This window comes from Gasterosteus aculeatus, chromosome 4 (genome assembly GCF_964276395.1).
Source record: "Gasterosteus aculeatus chromosome 4, fGasAcu3.hap1.1, whole genome shotgun sequence".
NCBI classification, from domain to species: domain Eukaryota; kingdom Metazoa; phylum Chordata; class Actinopteri; order Perciformes; family Gasterosteidae; genus Gasterosteus; species Gasterosteus aculeatus.
This window is the reverse complement of record NC_135691.1, coordinates 8,196,181-8,215,227: the sequence shown is the minus strand read 5'-3', so window position 1 is coordinate 8,215,227 and position 19,047 is coordinate 8,196,181. Positions and strand designations below refer to the sequence as shown.

Sequence of the window (19,047 nt, the reverse complement as noted above, 5' to 3'; positions counted from 1 at the left end):
GGAAGCTAAAGCTAGGCTAAAAAAAATGGAGCTAAAACACAAAAGCCATGGCCAACAGAAGCAAGAGCAAGCCGTTCACACTGATGGTGACCCATGGTTCAGCGGACATGATGGTGGGAGAGTTTCCAGGCTTCAGAAGACTCAGACCCAGTTGCAGAAGAGGCGGGAGAAAGAGTGCTGAGGGCCCAAGTGGCGCCAAGGAAAAAGAGCGGGCCAGTGGAGATGGTGTGTTGGCGGTGCGGAGAAAAGGGCCACAGGACGGATGACTCCACAGAGAAAGTTTGGTGTAGTTTTTGCAAAAGCAGGGGACACACAGACGAGGCGTGCACAAAGACACCATCTACGGACTCATTGCCGTGGCATCTTGTCACAAAGACTGATGTGAAGAAGCACAGGGAGGCTGTCAGCAGTCTCGTTGTTACGCACGCCTCGTGGAGGAGGGAACGCAACGACCCGCCGCTCGTCATCTCAATGTGGTAATGGGGGAAAGAGGTGTGGTGCGTGTAGGTACACGGCCGACCAGAACACATATAACCCGTAAAAAGGAATAATATATATATATACGGGTTGCTTGGGAAAAGGGGCTGGGCGGAACCAAAACAATGAACAAAACAAAATAGTCCCTCTTGCCTATCTGACCTGAAACACCCCCCCCCCCTAACCTAGCTTGAGCACTAGCAAGGCTCACTAACCAAATACAGGGGGTGGTCCGCCCAGGTCTTGCCTAGTGTTTCTAGACAGGAGGATGACTACGGGTGGTGTAGACCCATGGGCAGCTTGCCTACGCACTCCCAAGGTGCTTCCCCTTTTCCCTGGGAACAAAAGACAAAAAAAAACAGGATTAAACACAAATGAGAAGAGCGCTTTCACAAGCACACAGAACAAGATTTAACAGAGACTCCAAGTCACTCTCTGCTCTACCACCCACACCCAACGACCGAGAGCTTCATAACAAAATGGCCCCACTTTATGTGTTGCGAGGGAAGGAATCCAGGTGCAGCCACTGACGAGTGGGTGGGGCCAGATCTCCAGTCTGGGGACTGCTGCTCCTGGAATCAATCACCTGTCAAGGCACAAAACAAAACCACCAAACACAGAAAACTGGGGAACGTAACACTCGTTCACTTGACAACCCCTACACGTCCTGACACATGTTTCGTGGTGAGCAAGTTATCACAGCCTTTGGCCGACCCTACAGATGAACATGTAAACAGGTTTTACGTTATCTCAGGGGTACTGCAGACAAACATCTCTGTCTCAGAAAGAGCAGGGAAAGTCCAGGCATATGAGCATATAGTGACGCAGACTGGGCTGCGGACGCTAGTGACAGACGCAGTACCACCGGGTATTGTGTGGGTATGCGTAAAGACAGTTCCTCAGTCTCTTGGAAAGCCAAGAAGAAACCCGCCGTAGCACTATCCACATGCGAGGCCGAGTACATGGCTCCAGCTCTAACAACACAGGAGTGTATTCATTTGGAGCAACTACTGGGAGAAATAGATGCATATGTGTAAGAAAACGGATGTTCATGAGGATGACCAGGGGACAGTTGTTAGGAACCCTGTGTGTAGACAAAGACTTGCATGTGGACATTAAATAAGTCTAGGTCATCAGGTCTACCATAGGGTGACCCACAGCATTGGTGTGTAAAATGTTGACATTTGACTATGTCATGTTTTTGTTGTGTTTTGTTTACTTGGTTACGTAAAAGTTGTACAGTATACATGTCATTCATAAGTGGGAGTGTTGAGAGCGGATACGTGTAACTGTATTTGTTCAGGAGGAGGCACAGTTGCGCCTCATATGGCATAGAGTCACGTGTGACTGATGACACCACTGCCGTGTAAGGGGGATCCTCACCCTCTCTCTCTGTACCCGACTCTCACTGAGAGCAGCATGTCGTGCACTGTTCTGCAACAGAAGACTTCAGCCCAGAGCAGTGTGCTACAAACCTACATCCACCAGCTCGGTGGGGTCTTCTGACACGATCTCCAGCTTCGAAAGGAGACTTTTGACAGCATCTTGTCTCGCAGGCTTGAGGACGCAGTGAAACACTTGGTAATCAATTTTTTTACTCTTTTGGGCGAGGAACATGGAATAGAAAGTTATAGTTTGCAAATTAGCAAATTATATAAGCAATTCAAACAAAAAAAAACATTGGTGTGGACAATCGGGTCTTTCACAAACTTTGGTCGTGAAAGTGCCTCAGAGGGCCGGATGGGTTTTGCTGTGCACACAAACAGGGGGGTCAAAAGCAACAATCAGCTGAACGCTTTCTTCTGCTTTCAGTTTCTCTCGTTTAGTCTCCAACATTACAACGAGCCGTGGACATTGTCTTTACAGGTAGGTGGAACTCAAGCAGTATAATTTCATTTTTTCGTTTTTAGTGCAGCATTTAGGGTGACGTAAACACAGACAAGATAATCCTTCGTCGCTTTTTGCTGAAACTCGATTGGAACCGATCGACACACATTGTCTACAGGACAGGAAGTGGTGATTATAAATGATAAAAACACTTCACTGGCTTATATATCTAAAATGTCTGTTACGGGTTCACAATCTCAGTTTTCTTATAAATAAGACAGAATAGCACTTATTGAACTAGACAAACGTTATTTTCTTCCAACAGTTCTGCAATAAAACCTAGAAACAGACTGATACTGTCAACTTCACCACAGACTACAGCCTCAAAAATCATCATGTACCTGGTGGTTTGATATATAATGCAGGGCATTTGTTTGATACTGTGTTGTTTCAGGTTTAAGTACACATAGTAAACTGGTAACTTGAGTAAATATATATTTCTCAGATTAGTTGTATTGGTCACACACATAATCAGGGCACATTTATAAGCGTTACGCTTTTCCACATCTTATGTTTTGTGCTAATTTCTTATCTATGATTTGCTCCTGCAGGTGCTGAAGGTTAAGCGGGTCATAACGAGACAAAAGAAACGCGGACATGGCCTCGACACTGGTTAGACAACACTACTAGTAGTACTTAATCAGATTATAGATATTTATTTAGCTGTTTTTGTGTTCTATTTCATCGGCCACATGTCATTGTTCAAATTAAAAATGGGAAAAAGGGATTGGTGTATGTAGCATTTCATTGAATTCAAACATTTTCAAGTCATGAAAAAGGTCCGATCTGCACTTAGTTTAACCCAGAGAGTCCTTTCAGGTAGAAAGTTCTGCAGTGGTTTCCAAACATTCTCTTGTAAAGTCAAACATGTTTTGTTCTAATCCAAGTATGATGAGAAACCACAACTTGGGGACCTGATTGAGATCTTCAGAGGCACCTATCAGCACTGGGCCGTGTATGTAGGCGAAGGCTTTGTAGTCCACTTGTCACCACCCTGTGAGTCACACACTGACACACTTCAACTACAAACTAAAATCCTGTTGCAATATTTAGTGCATAAGTAATGTCTGTTTGTCCCCCTTTTTTCCCCTCTTTTCTATAAATAGCAGAGGTCGCGGGTGCGGGTGCCAACCGCTTTATGTCTGTTGTAGCTGACCAGGCCGTGGTGAGAAAAGATAAGCTGTGGTCAGTGGTGGGAGACAGCGAGTGGAAAATCAGCAACTCCCTGGACAAGAAGTACGAACCCCGCAGGCCTGACGACATTGTGAGGGAGGCCTGTGCGATGGTGGGACACGTGCTGCCGTACTGCGTCTTCAGTCAGAACTGTGAGCACTTTGCAAATGAGCTGCGCTACGGAAAGGCTGAGTGCCGGCAGGTCAGTGGGTCTGTGAGAATAGAAGTGCTTTAAAGTATTTAAAATGGCTGCACTGGTAGGGCTGTGAAGACACAACAAATAAATGATCATTTTAATTGAATCATTACGCAATTCATAAACCCCTCTATGAAGCAGGCTTGGTACCGGTTACCCGTGTTGGGAGTAACGCGTTACAAAGTATCGCATTACTGTAATTCCACTACTTTTAGAGGTAATGACCATGTAACAGAGTATTTTTTTAAATAAATTACCGCAGCTACAATTACTGAATTTGAAATGAGTTTGTTACTCGCGTTACCCTCCTTTGTGACGTGAAGCGGAGGGCCGGAAAATAGTAAGTAAATAGCTGCCTGTCAGCACAAAATAGTTGTGGCCACCAAACGTTGTGTCACAGAATAGTCGCCGTACGTGCATGTAAACAGCATCGCGTCGCTCATGACGAAAGAGCGCAGGCCCGCGGATGCTGCAGGCGCCGCTCCACGCAAACAACCACGGCTCCACTTTACACGGACTGCAGTGCAGCCGATAAACCGGCCAGAGCTGCATAGATTGATTGCTCGCTATGTTGAAGATGAGATGCATCCTGTCAACTGTCGAGTCAGTTGCCTTCAGGCAAATACCTGAAACAGTTATTTTGTTTTAAATTAAGTATTAAAAAGGACTTTTGTACTATTGCTTTATTTGAAGGCCTGTTGCCCTGTTGATATAAATAAATAGGTCTAAAAAATATGTTTATTGTGTTTGACTGTTCAGCACTATTTATATTCATTACATTTAAAAAGCAGACATAAAGGTCACTTAGAAGTTACTTGCCAGAGTAACTAATTACTTTTGATACACAGTAACTGGTAAGTAATTCAATTACCTTTAAAAGAAGTAACTAGTAACTGTAACTAAATACTCATTTTCAGTAACTTGCCAACACTGCCGGTCACACTGGATTCCTATGGAAACCTGTTTCCATGGAGATGGAATTGTCCAAATTTCTGCTGTACATTACAATATGGTAGAAATGGAAATGAGGTGCTTAGAAAAAATCTTAATATGTGACTACTGCATTTCCCCCGGAACTGTGGAAGAATTCCAGGAGTTTCAAATGTGAAGGTGAAGTGACAGGTGTCCGTTTCACTCCGCAGGTGCGGGAGGCCGGACTAATGGTCCTCGTGTCTGGTGTTGTTATGGCAGTTGTGGGCGGCATCCTGTATTTTTTTCATAGCAGGAAAAAACAAAACAAGAACAACCAGTGATTGAAGTTGGCGGTCGCCTGTTCAGCGACTTGATGAGCGCATCACCGTCAAAGCCTAACTTACTCATTGAGAACCAAAACAGTAAAGGCAGCCTCATTTTCATCTGTCATTTAGACAGTGTAATCTGCAGCTTCTTTACATGCATCCAAATGATCAAATGACTACAGTACGAAAATACGATTTGTCATGTATTATTATCAAAACACCTTAAGTAAAGGGATGTTACTAGAAATTCGGCAGAGAAAAACGTTTTTTTACAGCGGTTTCCTGTATTATTACAATCAACACCTTCAATAAAGTGATATTGTTAAAAATCTGCAGAGAAAAATTCTTGTTTTACAGACTTGTCCTGTTATATTACGATCAAACATCTTCAAAATCACAAAAAGTTGTTATTTTACAGATTTTTCCTGTATTGATATAATCACCTTCACTGAAGAGATTTTGCAAATTCTTTTGCAGCTAAACACTGTTTTATTACAATCAAACACCTTTTTTAAAGGGATATTCTGCAGCTAAAATGTTTATCTTGTTTTACAGAGGTTTCCCATATTATTATGATCACACACATTCAATAAAGTGATATCGCTAGAAATTCTGCAGTAAAACATTTCACAGATTTGTTTGTAAAACACATTCTCATAAAATATAAGCTTTTCATATTACTGTGAAAAATACAAAATAAAAATTATAAATCTACAAGATTTTCAATGTTTCAAATAAGGGTTGGAAACGTAATTACAACCACAGTACACACCACTATTGATTTTAAAACAATTTAAATTAATATATCTACATGTAAATTGACAATATCAACCGATTATTCACAAACAGTTCTTCAGAGCCCCCCAACAGGAATTGAAAAAAGAAAAATGGCATTTCTCCATGTGTTACTATCACGATGAGGTCTTGAGGTCTTGAAACGGGTGGAGAAAGCAACACATTGTGCTGTTGAGCTGAGGGGGCGGTGGGATCTGCGGATCTGCAGATCAGTCTGATCCTTGGAGCATCTGGGGGATAAAAAGAGAAAAAGGACAGACTAAAATTCATTGAAAATTCCTTAGAAAGTAGGCTTTCATTTTTTACCATTCCTTTAAACACTTCTTTTCAGATGTGTCATAGCAAGGTAAAAGCACTTGTAGCTAAAGAAAACAAAAAAAAACAATTGATACACCAAAATTAATCCAAGCACATATAATTGTATTATCTGCAGCTATGTTTACCCTGTTATGACAGGTGTGAGGGTCATTCCCTTAATGTTCTCTCAAGAAATAAAGAAAGGATTGATCTTGATGACATGTCTTTGTCTATGCCAGGTGGCTCTGAGAGCCCAACACACTGCCAATTAAGAAAACAGATGAAACTAAACAAAACGCGGGTCCAGCATTTAGAAAACATGCAGCAAATAAAGAAAAGTGTTTCCGAAGGACACTGGTGCTGAACACGGCTCAAACATGTTTGTTGCTGCTGTTAAAGATTCATGAAGTTATTGAAGTCGGTTCCGTTTATGTCCACGTCGTGGACTGACTTTTGCTTTTTTGGCACAGAAAGTGACCGCTGAACGAAAGCCATAGGACCTTGCAGAGTGAAAAAGCAGAATGGTTTCTCACACAACCTCAGTTTTGAAATTTAAAAAGTTACGTTAACTGTAGCCTCAGTTTTTTCCCACTACCATTATAGTTTATATCGGCCAATCCGTCTGCCTCCCCAAAGTTGTAACCCTTGCATAATGAGCATTTACCAGAAACAACAAAAAAATTGTTCTGTCTCCCTTGTGAATCATCATCACTCTATTGTCTATTATAAAGACTTCAAACTGTAAAGTAATTAAGATCACTTGGCTCATGAAATGAATACTTTGCTAAATTCAACTGTAGAACTGGAGAATTGTGCTTTAACATGGAGGTCAGAGTGTGTCTGTTTTGGCTGCTACCTTTCAGTTAGAGTTTCCAGCTCTGTTTCTCTTTCAGAAGCTGCTCTTTGCCAGAAGAAGCAGAAGACAGCTCTGAGCTGTTGATACCCAGCTACCACAAAAAAACACAAGAAACAGTGAGCTGCTGTTTCATTTCTCTAAACCTCTCAAACTGTGTCTGTGTGAGGATGTGGACACACTGAGACGTGTCTCACGCTGCTGCTCTGGCTGCATGTGTGCGTGTGCATGTGGGTGCACGTGTCCCGACGTGTGGTTTCCGTCTCAGTTTCACACTCGTCACACTCGTCACACTCGTCGTTAGAAGTTATTGGCCTATTAGGAGCTCAGATCTTTACCTTGCAGAAATTAGCTAGGGGCCTATTTTGCATTTTAAAAAACAACAACTTACAAGCGGAATTTTAGGTTCACAAAATGTAATAAAAGTATAAAAAGGTTTGTTCAACCCGGAAGTGTGGAAACTAAAGTTGGCTTCATAAAGCTAGCGTTAGCTCGTTAGCTAACTTAAGTAAATTTACAGTACTGCTTATGTGACCATGTGGACCAAATGTTCGCCTCAGATTATGGTATATCAATGGTTTTTTTTGCCTAATGATTAGGAATTTGTTCTTGTGCAGATTAACAGTTATGGTTTATCCAGAGCTGCCAACCTTTCAAAAAACCTTGGAGTGGGGTTTTGTCAGGGGTCGACGGGGGGAGTGGGCGCTACGGGGGGATGTGTGGCGTGAGTGCTTGTGAAAACACGCACAAGCCAAACCGAGAGTTTATCACACGTCTACTTTATGTGCTCTATTTTTTCTCACCGGCTACATTAAGTCCAGGGTTAACGTTAGTAGTTTAGGTAACGTCAAACTTCTTGGATGAGTTTATCAACTCATTTTTGAATGTAATAATTAAGCATTTCTTGTTGTGCCAAGTAGTTTGCTGCATTTTAAGTTTATACAGATGTGTTCATGTGCTCTATTTTTCCCCCCACTGGCTACAGGTGACAATACAAAACCCCAAGCCACTCTTCATAACAGGCTTCCACCACAGCCATTGATCGGCATGTCACATCTTATGTGCGACCTTAGCTTGAGGCTGTTGGTGTGCAACACATGAAACTGATGTAAATACTAGTCACGTACTCTGAGCCCATCAATGTCCTCTCAACCATTACGACGTGCATCTCTGAGATCTTAGAATCATAGGTTTACACAGGGATTTGAAATGTTGCCGCTTAATTAAAAGGCCCGCTCGTCTGACAGTGTTGGCAGTTATGTCTTTACGCTTCTGTGTCCATTTAATAATCGTTAAAGTATATCTCAGATATTGATGCCCTCCTGTGGACCACTCACAAAATTCTTTGCATTTGGTCGCGGTGGCGGATGCCAACAGACTTTTAAATTAAAGAACAAACGTACATTATATATAACTTTATTTTTAAAACAGCTCACATGCTACATGATTTGGATTATCGGAACCAAACACAGATTAGTTCCTGACCCGAACACCTCACACCAGGACATCGGCTCCAGCGGTGATGGCTGCAGATCGAGTCGGTAGAGCTCTTTGCACGGTGAGCAACACCAAACCTAACAAAACCGTACCCAACTCAGACAGGAGATATTACACCACAGGTTGTGGGAAGAAATTCTGGGGTGGAATTTTCTTTCTAAACTTTAGCTGTTGGAGGTGATCCCACAGAGTTGATATGTTCTATTAAATAAAAAAGGCACAATTAGAAAAGCAACTTGTCAGAGGAACTCTTTCAACCCGACCACACCCATTCATTTGGAATATGCGACGAAGAGGCGACCGATGATGCGTTTATCTCACTTGCTCAGATGATTGAAGCGCTGTTAGGGAGATCCGCGTGATTAAATGTGTACCTTTTTAATTATGGATTTCAGAAATCCCCCCCCACCCACTTCTGGAACACACAGGAAAAAGGCATGGAAACAAATTAATTGATTTTCCCTTAAACTTATTTCCATCATGAGTCCATGTGGCACGTTACCAGATCTGAAACCAGTCAAATGTGTCACTTCAGCACAGTTGAGTAACAGCAAAACGCAGTGTTGACGGTGCAAAGTAACGCAACATATTTGTAATTCTGTGCCACGAAACCTTTTGTTAGGCCATAAAAATACACAAGAGCATGCGTGGATTGATTTGAAGTATTTTCTGTTTTGACGGCTGAACTAAAACATTCATATCCACTGTGTGTTTTTGCGCACGTGTGTGTGTGTGCTTGTACTGAAAAACAGAATAATACATGTTTGATTCTTAAATATTGTAGTATATATATATATATAATTTCTCAATAATAAAAAAAGGGTAATTTCTTCATGTCATTTGACAATATGGAGCATTTATATACATTTACTTTACAACTGCACAACTACGGTATGTATTCTAAAAAAAAAAAGACGCTGGGATCACCTCGCGCTGCAGGGATTGCTGCTTCGTGCCCCTTTTCCCCTTACGGTCTGTCTGTTTCAGCGCTGCCATCCACAACAATGCATTCATAATGGACTGGATTGTTGCCTCTTCACCCAGCGCTCAGTTCCTGAATGAAGAAAAACAGCGAATCCCAGAGCTGAAAATCATCCACTGTAGAACACAAGAATGTTTTCTTCTGACTGTTCTTTCAGGGCCTTTTGTTTCTGGAATATCAAGCCTCCATCTGCTGCTCTGGGTCCTGTCTCTTTGGTCCATGTTCGTCTCTCTCCAAACCCATCAGATTCTTTCGTCGCATCCTTTTCAGTCCAGCTTGCGTGCGCCCAGTTTGAGAGGACCTTTGACCGCTTTGCGCTCGGCCCGTTTGGCCTCCAGCTCTTTCCTCCTCTCCTCCCGTTTCTTCTTGGAAAGCTCTGCCTTGCTGAGACCTGGTTGACAAAACAGTCTATTGGTTAACGGTCACCTCACGGGAATAACTGAGTGTTAGTGTGGATACACAAAAGCTTGGACAGAGATGTAAAAAGTAAACAGTGGAGGTTTATATTTCTGATGAGGGAATTACCCTGGTTCCCATCCACTGACTCCCAGCTCTCTTCAGCGCCCCAGTCTCCTGTTGCCTCTGCAGGCCAGCCATCCCCAGTCTGACAAGGGGAGAACACACACGTCACTATACGCAAATACTTCTAGATGACATTCTCCATTTCATCATGACTGCAGTGCAGTGAGCAAACTGCTGGCAGATTCCCGCTTCACATTCACTGTACAGACACGAGCGTGGATTTAAACCCTCTCAGATGAGAATTCACGAATGCAACCACCGCTACTTCAACGCGTCTAGCTCCTGCCGCTCTGCGTTCTGGCCTCTCTCTCCGTTCTCACCTCGGTGCCGCCGGTGTTCCTCTGGGAGACGCTGCCGAACAGATCGCTCTGACCGGCGCCCTTGGCGGCCGCGCTGCCGCCGCTGTCCCAGTTGTACTCGCTGGCCAACCGCACTCCTTCCGGGAGGGGGAGCGTCGCATTGGTCAACGTTGTGTCCGTGTCATCCTCCCCCCAGTCGTGGCCCCAGCCTTCCTCGCCCGCAGAGCTCTGGCCCTGGCCCTCCTTCTCGTTGGACCAGCTGTCGTCTGCGTCCCAGCCAGAGCTGCTCCAGTCGGCGGTCTGCTTCTTCCCCGCCGTGGAGGACGACGACGACCGGCCCACCTGGATAAAAAAAAAAGGCAGACAGTTGAGACGGACCTCTACGTGAAATCCTACAGTCAGGTGCATCGGATCAGAAGATTTGACAGTGAAAGAACCAAATACCCTGTTGGGTAATCTACACCTGTGGCACCACTTTTATGGTTTTGAACTATAAAGAGGGCAAGGCACTAACACTGGACTATCAGGAAACTGAACCAGCGTTCCCTGACTTCAGTTTCAGGAAGGACAATTTACTGACGTACTGAGGTACTCTTACACAAGTAGCTCGTGTTAACTGTGAACCATTTTTTCAGTAATTTAACCAGACACCCACACTCTCTCACATTTATTTAGAGCTCTGTCCTGCAGTACTCTTTAACAATACTGTTTTTCTGATTACACTCTGAGCACCAAAACACTGTTATTAAAGTAAATACAAGTGTATGGGATTTTTCTTTGGTTCTTTCACATCGACAGCCCAGTATCCAGCCTACACAATATTATGAGACTAATTCTAGGGAGGGTAGTTGCAATCGAATCAGTAGGATTAGCACTAAAGACAGTATTGTATCACGGGTAAAGATTAAAGGGCTCATACTCCTTTCTCACTGGCTTTCTTTTTGGCGGATGCCGTCCCTGTCCAGTCAGTGTTCCAGTCATCTGGCTCAGTGAGAGTTTTCTCTGGCGCCTTTATGAGACAGAGTCAACAACATGAATTACAATTACAGAGAATACAAAATGTAATTGGTTTTCAGAAGTCCAAAAAGGTGGAGGAAACGGACCTCCAAACTTCCCCAGTCCTCCTCGTCATCCCAGCGGTCTCCCATTGGCTCGTCAACGTTTCCTGTTGACCCGGGAGTCCGTGGTTGGTCGGCTTGTCTCGAGGCAGCGTGGAGAGCCACGGGGGCTTGTGGCGTTTTCTTTTCAGAAACTGCGAAAGAAAGATAAACCACAGATGTGGTTTCCGATAGGATATTAAAGAGGAACTTCAGATTGTTACATATCACAGTGTATGTGGCGAGGGGTCATTTCAATGTGAAAAGGGATGTACGGGGCCCTTTGTTAATACGCTCCAAATCAAACGTAATGACCCCTACCAGCTGTAGCTACTCCATCTGCGGCCCTCGTGGAGCTGGAGGCACTGGCGAGCTCGCTGTCCTCAGCCGCTGCGCTGCCCTCTGTCCCTGGAGCGTTGCGGATCAGCTTGGACGTTATCGAGGACATTCCAGTCACAGCCCAGCCGGCCCAGCCGGAAGACGCACCAGCAGGCTGAGCACAGGACGCTACATCCTTCTCTGCAGGACAGAGAGTTTGAAGCTTTTAGTTTTTCAATTTCAGAAACATGACCAAAAAAAAAGGAGTTGGTTTATTCTGCTTCTAGAACTTAAATCTTTCGCAGAGGTTTTGTTCTCCCCAGAAAAGTGGCATGGTAAGCAAATATGTAGCATGTGGCCACTGGTTTCCACGGCTGAATGAGACATGAGAGTAGAAAGGAGACTGCAGCCCAGTGCTGTGTGCTACATACCTATATCCGCCAGCTGGGTGGGGTCTTCTGACACAATCTCCAGCTTCGAAAGGAAACTCTTGATGGCTTTGAACGCCTGACAGAAGAAAGCAAGACAGAACATCTTAAGCAGAAATACATTTTCATGTTCAAGTCGATCAAAGACACTTCAGCCACCCTGGTTGTAATGACAAAGCATCCCTGTGCTCCCCCTAATTCTGCAATATGACCGCAGCACTCGCTATAACAACTACCAACCACTCAATGTTGAATAGCAATAAGACTTTTAAGAGCAAGATTTTAAACCACAACAAAAAAAACGTCAATGTCAAAAGCCCGTAGTCATGTGTACCTGGTCCCTGACGCTCTTATCGGGGTCCACAGTAGTGGCACAGAGCGTAGGGAGGATGCGGGCGGCAATCTCTGTTACGCTGTAGAAGTTGTGTGTGGCGGCAAAGCCCAGTACACCAGCGGAGCGCGAAGCTGGGAAGGGATCTTTAGTTGCTCTGCAAAAGGCAGAGATCAGAACACGCTGTCGAGTCTGTGAAGAGAGGGCATGAACAAATTCTTGGTTGGATGGTGGTTCAACGTTTTGTTGGCCATAGATCAACGTGGGCGTACTGTACCCCTGCATTGAGGTAGGAGGCGATCTTGCCCAGGCAGACGGTGGTGTTGCAGCGGATTGGGCCTTGCTCGTCTCTGGCCTGCAGTCTTGCAAAGTGGCGCATCAGCTCCTGGTTCAGGTTGGTCTCGTTCAGCTTGGGAGCCATCAGCAACATAGACTGTGTGGGTGATGCAGAGAATAGTTATGGCACATCCAGTACACCAGTAATGTGTAACACCGCCTCCTGGTTTGGTGTTCTGTTTAACACGTTCCAACTACCTTGACGGTCTGTTCTCTGATGGCGGGGTTGGTGTCCGTGAAGCCGTGAACAACGTGAGGGAAAATCTGAGAGTTCACCGCTGCCTCATTCAGATACTGAATGAACTGCTCCATCTGAAACGGAGAGACAGGGGCAAAGGGAGGCAAGAATATTAGAGCAAATACATGTTGGACGCCTGGTTGGAACAAAATAGAAGCACAACCAACAGGTTCGCTGTATCAGTACAAGACATTCTCAGTGGCTGGATGAAAACAGCCTTTAAATACCTGCTGCAGCAGCCGTATCCTCATGGCTCGGTCTGTGGAGGAGAACATCTTCACAATAACAGGGATGATCTTCTGTTGGTACTCCTCAGCTGACAGGAACTTCCCCACCTAGCCGACAGACAGAAATACGTACGGGAAAGAAAAACTGAAGAGGGGAGAAGAATAACTTCCAAATAACAATGCCAGTCTTACTTTGTTCGGGAGGTTTGGGTTATCTATGCTTGCTGGAGTTTACGGCCTGATATTCAATAAAGATTCACCTTGAAGAGCGGTGTGAGGACTACAGCGCCCGCGTTGCCAAACTCAAAGGCGGTGAGCAGCTGAGGAAGGACTTTATGTTTGCAAAAGTCTTCAGGGAAGGAGTCCAGATTGTCACTCAGGTCCTGGAAGAACTGCTGCTTCTCAGCCGGCTCCTTGATCTGGAGGGAGAGAATTACACTTTAATCCCACAGCCCTAATCGGTCATCCTATCATTAGTTGTTATCATACAGTTTCCAATGCTACTTCCATGGCAACTACATCAAATTACACCAAGCGCCCCGCATGACACGTCTACTCCAACTTGATTTGTTTTTATCTTGGTACTTTACAGCGGGACTTTACTGTTGACATTTGATTAGAACACTTATGCAAACAGCTCATCTGTACATGTGTTTATTAACTTTAAGTCTGTGGACCTGTATCTCCTCCAGGAAAAGGTTGCTCTCCACAAAGCTGTTGCTGAGAAATCCTCCAGAAGCTCTACAGTTCTGGAGAAAGCGCGCTGGGTTGGGGCGAGCTCTGGGGTTGGCGCCCACCAGCTCACAGTAATGAGGGACCAGAGCTTTGGGGATCTGTGGGCACAAAGAGAACACAAGACTGTGAACAACACGTCTTCTGAAACCAGGAAGCAACGGCCCTCCAATGCTAAATGTATATAGAAAAGAACCATCCATTTTCAGTATTTCTAATTTCAAAGTCTATTTGACTGGACAAAAACACATTTTCAATAACTACAACAATAGCTGTAGAGTATCAATATGCCGTGAAATCAATGACAATAATGAGGTAATAACCAAAAGGAAGAGCGGGGGTGTCGTACCTTTCCCAGTGACCGAAGGGAGGACGTGCGAGGCAGCGGCCCGTTGAACACCTCCCAGATCAGGCAGCCTAGACGCCACACCTCCCCTGCCCTACAACAAACACGGGTACCGCTCAATGCAACAAAAGTAGACAGTAACCAATGCCAGGTTTTATATTTCACCAACTCTTGCCCCAGGCATCTTAACAGAGTCTTATTTCGAACTTCTTCTATCCGTCACTTCCACTTCTTCCAAATATACTTCCTGCTGCTTTCATTTGGAAAACATTATTTTTATCGTTCTCCCCTTACCATTTCTCTCCCGTGCTATTGGACATCTCTGGAGGGTCATATCTCTCCATGTCTGGGTAAACTGCCTTTGGGGTAGGGAGAGAGACCCCGCTTGGGTCCCCCTGCTCAGGGGTCACATGATCGAGGCCCCCAAGCTTCCACTCCCCAGCCCGATCCACAAAAACTGCCGATACACCCACGTTGTTGTGAAGCAGGTGGCAATCATTGACCAGGAAACTGAGAGCTTTCTGTGGGAGGGAGTAAAAGGCAGAAGTGGCGTAAAGGCTTACAGAGAAATGGCACCCCTGCAAGTTTCCGATGGTCCTCTCTACTATCCTTACCACTATCTGGTGCAACCCCCAGGAGACCTCCAGTTCACCAGATCCTCCCCGGTCCGCCTGGGCCTTCAGGTGGACGGCCAACGGTGTCACCTGCTCAGTAACCAGGTACAGGCTCTTCTCTGTCTGTGAAACAACCATAGACAATACATACATGTTCATTTACCTGTACATATTAACAGACAAAGAATTCTATTGAATGGCTGTAAATAATCAATTACTACCCAGAGCTACTACGCTGAGAGTGAAACAGAGTTTAGCACACAAAAACATTTCAAACATACACATCCAATACAACGTCCCCCCCTTGATGCATTTCATTTTTTATGAATTATTTTGGCAAGACATGTAATGCCTATAATATGTTGTGCATGACACGCTACAACTGTGGTATAAATGTCAATGCCTACAATGGCATATTCACACTCACCTCTATCTGAACGGAAACATGCAAAGAAAAGATGATGATTACATGACAGATACATGACAAAACCACGTCACTCACATAAGTGTTGAAGTATTACATTTGAAACATCTGAGAGCCGAGAGACATTTACCTGTGATCACTATACAAAATGAAATTGTGTGATGCAAAATACACATGAACCCAACACACACCTCCAATCCATCCACATAAGCCAGGATGTTGGGGTGACGCAGGGTCTTCATCCGCTTGAAAGCAGCCTTGGCGAGCTGGGTTTGCTGCTCTGTTCCCTGCGCGAACTCGTAGAGAAACACCGACACCGGCTCTCCGTTGGTCTGAGGACACAGATTGGATCTAATGACACAATCGTTGCTCTTGCAATTTTTAGGACATGGCAATATTAAACGCTTTTGCGTTAAAATAAATGAAGGTGAAAGTGATATAGAAAAGTCTTATCATCGCATTGCATTCACAGACATCACAATGAACACGATGCAAACCGGAAGCAGGTGCTTGGTCGTCTTTCCCCGGCCGTGCGGTGATGATAATGATGCCTCTTGCAGTTCAAATTGAGCTGCTTGACGACAACAATCTGGACAGTTGTCTGTGTGAGGTCCCGTCAGTGACGAGGGACGGTATCTTCATTAATGTGATAAAACATTAGTCTGAAAACGGTCCCGATTACAGTAACCGACCCGGCTGGAAGTGGAGGTGACGTGGCGAGAAAGACGTGTCTGTCTCTCACGGTAAACAAAGCGGGGACCGCTCCTTTGGCGGAACGTATCGATACACACAGCGAGCCGAGGAAAGACGGCGGCAGTGACATTGAATCGGCGAGAAAGACGAGAAAAGACAGCAACTCAGCGGGCGCGGATCAAAGTAGCGAACGGACTGCAACGCCTAGCTAGCCGGCTAAGTGACAGGCCTCCATAAAGAGGCTACCTCCGACCGTTACCCGCTGACGGGTTGCCTTTTTTACCTTTCGCTTCCCCCGATGTAGACTCCATATTCCAGACTGCTCTTGGGCGTCTGGGAGAATTTCATACGCAAAGTCTTTGACGGGATCCCTGGCAAAAAAGGACCACATCTCCTCTTTCCTTCACACCTCATCGACCACACAACACACACACGGCTACAGGACAACTAAACAGACTGCTAGCTAGAGAGCTACTGGAGGCTAGCTAGCAGCAAGCAGCACGGAACTAAACTGGCTCCGTGTAGACTTTGTCTCTGCACGTTGGTTCCGCAATAACTGCATTTAGATAAATACATGTTCTCACAGTTTAGAAGTTCATGTCAGCAATAAAAACAACTATATATATAATTATTTCCATGACATTTGTCAACATAAAATACTGTGACTTTTTTGACCAAATATTTCTTTACTTTCATTTTCATGACATAATATATTTGACCTTTTTTTCACATTTATCAAGAAATTATATATTGATCAAATATTTGTTGACATCCGTGACATTTTCCAAAACATTTTTTTAACAAATATTTTTTTTTAAACTTTTTTTCCATGACAATTTTTGAACAACTTTTTTACATCTTTTGACCTAATAAAATGTAACTTATTTAGTTGGGAAAACATGATTAAATATGTGAATCTTTGTCTTGTGTACAAGATTATACATGAAAAATAGCCTTTTGGCTAACTGGCACATTTACAGCAATGTGTTTATTAATGTGCACTGTTCCTTATCAAATAAACCAATGAATAAAATATAAATATTTTTACTCTTTTCCCATGACTTTTTTGACATTGGCTTTTACCTAATATTTGTGACTTTTTCCATTGCATTTTTTGACATAATGTTTTGGACTTTTTTTAGCAGTGAATGCAGACATTAATATGGTGCAGTAATACAGAGCTGAAAGTATTTTAACTGCTTTCAAGTGTATTTTTATGTTCAAACCTATGTTGGAGCCATATTTTCCCATTTGATGTGGTTTACTTTCTTTGAGAGAACAATATAACAGTAGCAACATTAAATGTACACATACAGTATGAGCAGGCCAACTTGAATTGCTTTAAATGGCAATTAAGAAAACTGGGTTTGACAAGTTGATACTTATTTCATGGTTTACTCCATAAATTAAAAGTATCATTTTTTATAATTACGTACAGCTTGGTGGACTGCGTGCAATCAACTGTTTTAACTCAGTTTTCTGTATTCAAAGAGCTTCACTACGGAGTTAAGTTACCTGTAAAATAAGAATATTTGCTGTTGCTGAGGAATTCATTTAACGATATGTTGCAATAGGAATTGTTTCCAAAACATATAATGAATCCTCAAGAGGGAGCCAGAGTACTCAGATCAGCTCCCACAACAAATCAGAGCTGGAAATTCACTTTTTACTTCAACTCTCAGTGGATTAAATAATCTACCACTCAATAGATTACAAGTGCTTGAATACATTTTACATTTGGCTTTATTTCCAACCCTGCACGAAAAACAAGAAGTATTTTGTTTAACTGGAATATTAAGACGTCTAGAGACTGGAAAAAATATTGAATATATTCAGTTGTTGTTATATATTGAACCCTGTGTTTGGTTCCCATAGTGTTGGCGCTGTATCTCATTTTGGACTTGCTCTATTGAAACTCCCCCCATAAAGAATAAAGAGAAAACAAATGATGGTAACAGCTTGATGATTTAAAACAACAATGTCATTTGGATTTAAGTAAATAATTTAGGAGGGTACTTCACGGACAGTAGAGGGAGGCACCTGCACTAAAGTTATTCAGTCCGATTCAGGTCAGATTGAAAATAATATCAATTTCATGTTATTGCGATATAACTAACTACGACTACTGCCTGTCTATCGCCCGAAGTTGGCTGGGATGGACTCCGCCCCCCCGCGACCCTGTGTGCAGGATAAGCGGTTTGACGATGGATGGATGGATGGACTACTGCCGTCACTGCTGCCATGTGTATTGTTCTCTATAACCTTTACAACTACCACTGTCAATAGTAATGATTACTTTAAAATACAATGTTTAAAGCTCCCCAAACTAACCAACCAACCAACCAACCAACGGTGAGACAGATTATGACATTTAAATACTTTAATTTTAAAATTATAACAAAAACAATATCCACAAGAGCTACTTATCTTTATTTCAGATTAAAAGTCACCACAGCCGGTTCTGTCTTTGATGGGCTTAAAAAGCATTTTGTATTTACTTAAATTGCTGCTATTGTCCAGACTGTTGTGCAGCGTGTGCAATGTACATGAGAGAGCAAAGTGGGTTAACAGATGATTAAATCTATTTCACAACACGTGTTAAACGTCCTCTCAGACACAATCTCCCCACCCCCACGGCTCCCCTCCCCCCGTCACCCGGTCATTACACTTTCTAGTCATGCAGAAACATCAAAACTATAATCTACAAAAACCCTACATTTGCTGCCCGTACTGATATATAAATGTGCAGAAACCCACCTCATACCCAAACAGACGCCGCTGCTCTGCATGTGAATATATCTCTGATAGAAGTGATCATATAAATGAGAGATTAGCACCATAAAATAAAGCGTATAAGAACTAACCCCAAATGAGGTTGTTTTAAAGCTTTGTCTTCTGAGGACGCTGGCAAAGAGTCGCTTTAAATCAAGAGAGAGCAAAAGAAAAAACGACGCAATCAATTCATTTTTGGGAGAATGTCATTTTTACCTTGTTTTGGATTTAGTTCTATTACCTCTACCTTATATCATTCAATAGTTTAATTTGCT

General features: G+C 43.5%; 2 protein-coding genes across 2 annotated transcripts; one reads left to right on the top strand and one right to left on the bottom strand.

Moving 5' to 3' along the window:
• The first annotated feature begins 1,729 nt into the window (after positions 1-1,729).
• Positions 1,730-5,302, top strand: LOC120818246 (phospholipase A and acyltransferase 3). The gene is made up of 6 exons (XM_040175174.2): positions 1,730-2,058; positions 2,290-2,343; positions 2,916-2,976; positions 3,252-3,360; positions 3,471-3,739; positions 4,876-5,302. Exons 3-6 carry the CDS (start codon positions 2,962-2,964, stop codon positions 4,984-4,986), a joined length of 504 nt encoding a protein of 167 aa, XP_040031108.2. The 5' UTR covers positions 1,730-2,058; positions 2,290-2,343; positions 2,916-2,961; the 3' UTR covers positions 4,987-5,302.
• Positions 5,303-8,316: 3,014 nt separating this feature from the next.
• Positions 8,317-16,554, bottom strand: scyl1 (SCY1-like, kinase-like 1). The gene is made up of 18 exons (XM_040175137.2): positions 16,284-16,554; positions 15,499-15,639; positions 14,884-15,006; positions 14,564-14,790; positions 14,273-14,363; positions 13,869-14,024; positions 13,452-13,610; positions 13,192-13,299; positions 12,925-13,038; positions 12,668-12,823; positions 12,394-12,582; positions 12,063-12,138; positions 11,635-11,832; positions 11,320-11,468; positions 11,136-11,225; positions 10,238-10,558; positions 9,921-9,999; positions 8,317-9,786 (listed from the first exon to the last, which is right to left on the bottom strand). Exons 1-18 carry the CDS (start codon positions 16,389-16,391, stop codon positions 9,662-9,664), a joined length of 2,610 nt encoding a protein of 869 aa, XP_040031071.2. The 5' UTR covers positions 16,392-16,554; the 3' UTR covers positions 8,317-9,661.
• Between the last annotated feature and the right edge of the window lie 2,493 nt (positions 16,555-19,047).

Bases quoted from the DNA above. Each gene is read 5' to 3' on its own strand.
- LOC120818246 (XM_040175174.2), top strand. The intron at 3,361-3,470 runs GTGAGTCACACA...TTCTATAAATAG, and splicing joins AGTCCACTTGTCACCACCCT to CAGAGGTCGCGGGTGCGGGT. The intron at 3,740-4,875 runs GTCAGTGGGTCT...TTCACTCCGCAG, and splicing joins GAAAGGCTGAGTGCCGGCAG to GTGCGGGAGGCCGGACTAAT.
- scyl1 (XM_040175137.2), bottom strand. From the start codon at position 16,391: ATGTGGTCCTTTTTTGCCAGGGATCCCGTCAAAGACTTTGCGTATGAA. The intron at 12,583-12,667 runs GTACAGTACGCC...CTCTCTTCACAG, and splicing joins CCTCCTACCTCAATGCAGGG to ACTCGACAGCGTGTTCTGAT. The intron at 11,226-11,319 runs GTCCGTTTCCTC...TGTCTCATAAAG, and splicing joins AGGACTGGGGAAGTTTGGAG to GCGCCAGAGAAAACTCTCAC.